Below are 8,229 nucleotides of genomic sequence, written 5' to 3'. Positions count from 1 at the left end.
AGCCCATTGAGCCCAATATGACGACGGTCGCCGAAGCGGAGAAAAGAGCTGAAAGAGAGGCGGACGGACGGACGGTGGCCCCGCGTGGTGCGGGGAGCGGAGCCGGAGTGGCACCGCTGCGGTCCAATGAATGGCGACGTGGGGCCGGGGTCGGGTGACTGAACGCCTTTTATATATATATATATATATATATATATATATATATATATATATATATATATATATATATATATATATATATATATATATCTCATTTCTTGTCATTTACATATTTTAGCTGATTATGTTTCATTTTTTCGTAATTTTTATTTGCAGATAAATATAAACTAGCAGTCACATTGCAAGGGTTCATATTCATCATCGCACGACTTCCTTTAGGCAACTCGTCGGCGGATAGGGAAAGTCCTTGAAAAATGCACGATCTGCAAGCTCACGGACGAAAAGGTTTCGACGTGCTGTGAGCTTGCAGATTGGCTGTTTTCTCGCCCGCCGCCCGGTCGGTCGTACGGGCGAAGTCTAGTCTACCGGTGGCTTTGGGAGTGTGTGGGCGGGACCATAGATATATATGGGCGGGACTCCCTCCGTCGGCACGATGACAGGCATCGCCATTGCACCAATGGACGGAGAGACGGAGAATGGAGCTCCTCCATTGGCAGTTCCTTGGAAACGTGGATGTTGAGTTGAAGTGATGCTGGTGTGCATGGTGGTGTTGTCCCGTTAGTATTAGCCTGCCCGTGTACTAAAATTAGTCAAACTTGGTCAAACTAGGCCCAGGCCGTAGCGTAACGGTCTGGGCACCGGACTGGTAATCCAGTCGCAGTGTGCCGCGGGTTCGACTCCCGGACCCGACACGGCCTTTACTGCATGTCATCCCCCCATCTCTCTCCCGTTTCCTGTCAGCCTACTGTCTGTCCCTTCAAAAAAAATCAATAAAAGGCGTAAGCCGCAAAAAAAAAAAAAAAAAAAAAAAACTTGGTCAAACTAAATTTCTAAAATCTACAAGCTCACAACGCGTCACGAGGCGCAGCGGTGGGAGCTTGTAGATCGACTGGAGTATAAAATGAGCTAAGTGTTTTTGAGGGGCGCCCTCCTATATACAGGTTTAATGTTTGTGTTTAGTTCAATGTTTGTTTTAAAAACTCCATTGACAATGAATAGAAAATGTACTACATCTTGTCCCTAACACAAACATTAAATGCCATTAACAATAAAGATAATTTAATGTTTGTTTTGACACCGTTTGTTTTACATCACCATTACATCACCTAATCAACATGAGTTAGACTTTAATATATTAGCGCCCCTCACTTCACACGGGTGTGATTTTTAAACTAAGACTTACAATAGTGGAGTGAAAAGCTAGTGGAAATAGAAGTCAAATTGAAAATGGGAAGTGCGTCATTTCAAGTGCACTGTTGTGACGAAAAGAGAGTTGAGCCAGAAGGCAAATCTCTCTGTCTAGTGTCTACCGAGCAATCTTCATTCCTAGGGCCGATTCATACTCCTATTTTACCGCTGTTTCGGTGCTGTAGTGCCAAAATGATTTCGGCTCGTCAGAAAAATTCAGTAGCACCGAAGAGCCGACTTTAGGACGGTACCCGCCCCCCCGAACCTCAAATGACGTCACATTGTAGGCTCTACAGAGCCGAACCGACTTTTATTCGGCTCTAAAATAGGAGTATGAATCGGCCCTTATACTCTCACGGTCATATAGTGTCGGTCATGACCGAAAGAATAAGGTTGCGAATACAAGCGGCCGAAATGAGTTTTCTTCAACGGGTGGCTGACATCTCCGTTAGAGATAGGGTGTGAAGTTCAGTCACACGAGAGAGACTCGGAGTAGAACCGCTGCTCCTTTGCCTGGAAAGGAGTCAGCTGAGGTGGTTCGGGCATCTGGTTAGGATGCCTCTCGGGAGCCTCCCTAGGGAGGTCCTCGACGCACGTCCCACAGGGAGGAGACCCCGGGGCAGACCAAGGCGCAGTTGGAGGAAATTCATCGACTCACTGGCCTTGGAACGTCTAGGAATCCCCCAGGAGGAAGTCACTAATGTTGCTCTGGAGAGGGAAGTCTGGAGCACTCTGGTGGAGCTGTTGCCCCCACGACCCGACTACGGATAAGCGGTTGAAGATGGATGGATAGCGTCATTTTCACTATTGCTATTAAGTGCCATTTCAGCCTTAGTAACTTTTTTCGAAACAAAATATTTTTTTAACAGGATTTCTTTTTTTTTTCTGAAAGAGTTTATGTTCTGCTGTCAGATTCAGCTGTCAGCTTAATCCATTATTCCGATTATTTCCAGGGGGACACATTTTGGACATAACGGGGCATATATTATGCTAAAGATGGCAATTACTCCTAATGTAATGAAGACTATGGTAGCACATTGTGAACATAGAGTAAGAATTTGAATGTATTTGTCAACCATATTTTCATAATTATGAAAATGTATCAGAGTGGACATGTTATGCTTTACCACATCAGTAATGCAACCTAAAATATTGATAAAAAAGGCAAAATAAACATTGATACTTTATAGCCTATACTTCTTTATATACTTTTGGAAGTCATGTGCTCTAATTGTGTAGACTTCTTGTCAAAAAGTAGGCCTACTATAATGCAGGTGTTTAACAATAATTAAATCTTGATAGCGTAAAATGAGAGTTAAAGATCTAATAAGGTTCTATTTTGTTCCCAAATCTCCATCATTTAGCTGGGGACCACCTGGAACCCCCTCAAGGACCACTGAATTAAAACCACTGACAGGAGATTTAGATCAGCAGTGACAATTAAGGTCTTGGTTTTGTCATGTCTGTCTGTGTCAGGTCTGTCTGTCACACAGTCGCCATCTGTTGGCCATAATACTTTATTGCAATTTGTCTTATGGCAGGCTTGTGCTAAAACTAATTACTGGAGGAAAGCCTCTAAAGAAAAGAACAAATCATAAGCAGTAGTGTGTGTACTGTGAACGCAGAACAAATCATAAGCAGTAGTGTGTGTACTGTGAACGCACGCACGCACGCATGCATGCACGCGCACACACACACACACACACACACACACACACACACACACACACACACACACACACACACACACACACACAGTTGAGGAGGGTATGCTATGCACAATGGTTGGCGAATGGGGTTACATTGTGATGTCATAGATAGATCTAGCTGATGATAATGGCCACCTATAGTGTTTACTCTGAAGGGATAAAGGAGCCTGGATTGTCCCATGGGAGAACACACTGTCAGACATGGCTCAGGCGAAGACCACAGGCTCAGGGGATGCCCTGAAGAGCATAGAGATCTACTCAGACATGGCCACGGTCAGCTCCAGTGCAGGTGAGCTCATGTATTGAAAAGTGTGTTAACCAGTGGTAGTCCCAGTGGTTTCTGACCAGGAGTCCGTGGACCACCAGTGGTCCTCGAAGGAATTCCAGGTGGTCCCCAGCTAAATGATGGAGAGTTTGTAACCAAATGGACCTTTATAGAGTAGATGTTTAACTCTTGAGAGTGTAAAAATGAAACCAAATGGACCCGTGTCTAAAAATGAAACCAAATGGGTCCATTTGATTTCATTTTTGCACTCTCAAAAGTTAAATTATTGTTAAACATCTGCATTATTTAATTCACAAGACCTCTACAATTAGATAATGTAAAATAATTATTTTGATCAACGTTTGCCTGTTATCTCTCCTAATGGTATCAACACATACAGCATGGAATTGTGGACAAAATATTCAAGGTTTTGGTTCTGTGAGGCTAAATGTCATCAAATAGTGGCCCGTGGCTCAAATGCCGAATAAATAATGGCCCAACATGAAAAGGGTTCAAAACCAATGACTTAGTCAAAGACACCCGAGTTGAAACTGTGCGCTTGGTTTGCTCTTGTTTCCTTGTACACCGAAGTGTGACGCGTTGTGAACTTGTAGATCTGCTATTTCTGGTGAATGTAATTCCCCCAGAAAAAGTTGTTGTTACTGTAACTGATCTCAGATTTGTGTTTGGACACTCTCAGAGTTGCAAATGGATGAATTAACGCTCAGATTATAAAGATGTTATAGTCACTCTGTATAAGTTACTCAGATGAAGGAGCTAATATGAAGACAACTCAGTACACTTTAAAATAAGGTGACAATGCTTTTGGTAAAACAGAAAGGTATTTGTTTGTATTAGCCACTCATCTATAATATGTTTAATAATGGTGTTGAATCTGACAAAGGAATTATTATTGGATTAGTGGCTAACACACTAATTTCAACATTAATTAAAATATTAAAGTTAAATCTGATAAACATATTTTAATTTGTGTTGTATTTAGTGTTTTTGATTTGATTAGACTATCTTTATTTTGAAACCTTCAGGTAAAACAGTAAAATAAGATACTAATAAAAAAACCAATAAACCACAATGCATGTATATTTCTTTTTTGAATGAAATAAGAAAATTATAATGACAACAATGATCATTGATCTTCCACCTGAAGTTCAAAAGGAGTAGGAAGAAGTAAAAACTTATTTACTCCTACCCCCATCTTAAATATTCACCTTCTCTATAAGTAATTACAATAATCATATAATCCAAGTGTTACTGCATCCATCCATCCATACATACATACATACACATGTACATACATACATGCATAAGAACAATAATTAAGTAAGTGTGTTAGTCTGAGTCACTAATCTAATAATACATATAATATTAAAGTTACATCTGCATCTACACTTATTAAATGAAGTACTTTAATTACTGTAAATCAGTAAATATGTGTTAACAGAAAAGGCTTAAAGAAACATGAATACAAGTCATCCAATTGTCTTTTCCCATCGGCTTCTTCAGTTAAGTTCTTCAGTTCTAGTAGTTTTCTTCTCAACATTGGCTGTTATGTGAAAAGACAATGTCATCTCACTCCCATTAAATTAGTCACTTTGTCAGCTATTGTTAAGTGGTAATCTGGTCAAATCCGATGGTCTCTGGTAACTTTTTCTCAGGAGATCGGCTTTGGCAGCCAAAGCCCCTCTGGCTCTCAGGTTGCCCGATGGCTCTAGCAGCCATAAAAGTTGCCGTAATCCCTCTTATTCAACACAGCCATCAGTGAAATGTGCTCTGACAAATGTAGCCCACTTCCTGTATGATGTGAACTTAGGGAAAATGCTAAAGAAAACCAAAGGAGACGAAATGAGGCAAGAAACACGAGCTGGTGTTTTGACCCTCGATTCACATTTCCAATTAAAGAGAATGGTTTAAGCTGTGTCCATTCCAAGCACCCAAACTCTTCCTTTTACCCTGAACATAACTCAGAAGAGTGTTTGTATACAAATGAAACGAAATGGAGGCCCCATTTTGTTCCATTTGTACACTCATTTCAGTTAACTGAACACTGAGTATTTTACTGTGTACTGTAGATATTGGAGACTCAGCCAGGAAGGGGCCTTCATCTGAGACGTCCATGGGAGTTGGAATGGCTAGGCACAGCAGGGCCTACCCATCCCCTGCAAGACGCCGCCATCGGACCACCTTCAGCCACAAGCAGTTGGAACAACTGGAACTGGCGTTTGGACAAAACCACTACCCAGATATCTACTACCGCGAGGAGCTGGCACGCCTGACCAGACTCAACGAGGCGCGCATACAGGTGGGGAACATGAACATCTTATGTACAGGAATTCTATTGAGTACCAAATTCCTAATCCTGACATCAAAACCATCCTTCTTGGGTCACATACCAGAGCCCTCCTGACAAGGTCCCACGTATGATTCCCGGCAATGTCTAGGTGTCCCTGAGCATGACACATAATCCCTAACTATTTAGTTTGTGTGTAATGGTACTCTTTGCATAAATGTATACTTTTTCAGTCATGCACCAACATAAGTCTGGACTTATTTTATTTTATTATTTGTATATTACGTGATTTAATCACACCCGTGTGAAGTGAGGGGCACTCTTGTCATCATACATCATCTCATTCCGGTCAATCACAATTTGCGTCTTCACTTTTCTGCTAGCGCCCTCCGTTTTAAACTAAAGGTTATATGGATGGTGCGTGTGTGGTTCATATTTGTTTTGTTTTGGAATGAAACAGCTAACTACTGTATTACTTCACCTATAGCTTTCACTCTGTAAACTACTCAATGTTAAGTTATCTATAAAAGTAAAATTCTCCCTCCACCACCACCAGACTTGAGAACCAATGTCTCTAGACTAGGATGCTATTGAAGGAGGTAGGGCCCGCCTCTAGACTTGGATGCTATGGAAGGAGGTAGGGCCCACACACCATTCTTTTGGTAAAGAATTACTTTATTGAGTTAAACGACAACGTTTCGATCTTGATAGATCTTCGTCTAGTCTAGGATGCAACATTGCGCCGTCATAATGTAAAAGTGGCTCTAGAAGTAGAGTAGCTGAAGCAGCCTGAAGGTTAGTGATTTGATCCCCAGCGCCTCCCTGGTTGTCTCCACCAGGCCGAAGGCATGGGGAGAGAGTCCGTCCATGTGTGTGTGTCTGTCCGTCTGTTAACAGCTAATCTCCGGCACCGTTAACCTGGTCGGTGCCAAATTTTGCACGCACACTCCCTGGATGCCAACGATGAACCTCTGCCCCAAACTTTCCAGAACGGCCTGTTATAGCGCCACCAGGAGGCCGACTTTTGAAAAACATTTTTTTATATTACTCCTCCAGATTCTTTCCAAAAATCCCGCAAATCGTTACACACTATCTCTATAGTCATGTGTTCAAGATGGATCTGTCCGATATTTCATCCTAATTGGCTAACATTGGCTTTCAAAGTTTGCAGGATTGGCCCGTTTTGAACAAAAAGCCTCAAATCATGAACGTAGCGTGCAATTTACGTGAAATCTTGGCCTGTTAAGGTCATTACACACTGGCGAATTAGCGACGCAATGCGAATAAGCGATTTGAAAATGCGAAATATTGCATGTTGCAGTTCGCCTGCGAATCTCTGCAAAATACGACACCAGAGCGAACAAATAAAAGCGAAAACGGTCGCATTTTCGCACATTCGCCACTGATGTGGAAGCTTGCATGGACTTCAATTGTTTTTTTTTAAATGCGAATTATTCGCACGAATATATCGCATCGCTAATTCGCCAGTGTGTAATGACCTTTATAGCGGTGGATTTTTGCAAAACACATTTCTGGAACTTGCCTCAAATCATCCAATTGCCATCCAAGGCGTAAGAAGAAATGGCACCCTTTTCACATTGGCCTATTATAGCGCCACCAGGACGCCACAACCTGACCTGCCCTGGTGGAGACCTGTGCCATGAGGGGCACTTTATCTCGTTTCTTTGAGCAAGACATTGCTCAAGGACACCTTGTATTTGAGCCTTTGCCTTCATTGACACCTTTCGTGTTATGTGAATTTAATGTGCTTAGGAGAAGTCATGATAGTATTTTTATCCAAATGCAGACCATAACATGAAAACAGATTTGTTTGATGTGACATTTAATCACTTCAACAGGTGTGGTTTCAGAACAGACGAGCCAAACAGCGCAAGCAAGAGCGGGCCTCCCAGAAGGTGCTGCCTCTGGGCATGATGTCGGGACACGGGGCCCTGCTGGGCGGCATGTGTGTCCAGTCATCAGGAATCGCGCGGCAGTACTACCCCCAGGCCTTGGCACACATTCCCCGCTTCTCCACGGTGCTGTCCCCTGGCGGGTATACCCACCACCCCGTCGGTCAGTGCCCGTGTCCCGCGGTCCAACCGCAGCCAGCGACCCAGCACCACCAGCACGAGGAATGGTACAGCCCACTGAGGAGCATTGGAGCTCCGCCGCACACCAGTCTCACATCACCTGTGTTCTCCATGTCAGCTCTAGACCCCGTCTCTCACTGGAGCTAAGATAAAACACCCCCAAAAAGAGATAGCTACTCTCACAAATTGATTGCATTCTTTAAAAAAAATGGTGTGTGTCAGTGTGTGTGTGTGTGTGTGCGTGCGTGCGTGTGTGTGCGTGCGTGCGTGTGATAGTATCAAAGAAAAACTCTGCCTTGAAATATTACAACCATGAAAGTTAGTGTAGGAGCCATTATGGTGACATTATTATGAGACTATTTTCAGTAATATTACTGAACACTTTGTGGCGGGCTTGAGAATGACACAATGGCAATTTATTTTATTTTCCACCAACTGTTCTTTTTTTTCTTTTTTTGCCTAATATTGAACCAGTTCAGAGTGTTTTCACTGAAAAGTAATTAGTTC

At 42.7% G+C, this 8,229-nt stretch overlaps 1 protein-coding gene across 1 annotated transcript; it reads left to right on the top strand.

Annotated features, from left to right (window-relative positions):
* Window positions 1-3,257: 3,257 nt before the first annotated feature.
* prop1 (PROP paired-like homeobox 1) lies at window positions 3,258-7,869 on the top strand (the record flags this gene model as incomplete). Its single annotated transcript, XM_083774947.1, has 3 exons — window positions 3,258-3,345; window positions 5,412-5,641; window positions 7,489-7,869. The coding sequence occupies 3 exons, from the start codon at window positions 3,258-3,260 to the stop codon at window positions 7,867-7,869; spliced, it is 699 nt and encodes a 232-aa protein (XP_083631073.1).
* Between the last annotated feature and the right edge of the window lie 360 nt (window positions 7,870-8,229).

The sequence above is a fragment of the Protomyctophum parallelum genome (assembly GCF_964188405.1).
Source record: "Protomyctophum parallelum genome assembly, chromosome: 10".
Classification (NCBI taxonomy): Eukaryota; Metazoa; Chordata; class Actinopteri; order Myctophiformes; family Myctophidae; genus Protomyctophum; species Protomyctophum parallelum.
Note: the sequence above shows the minus strand (reverse complement) of the source record. Positions and strands in the feature narration are given on the sequence as shown.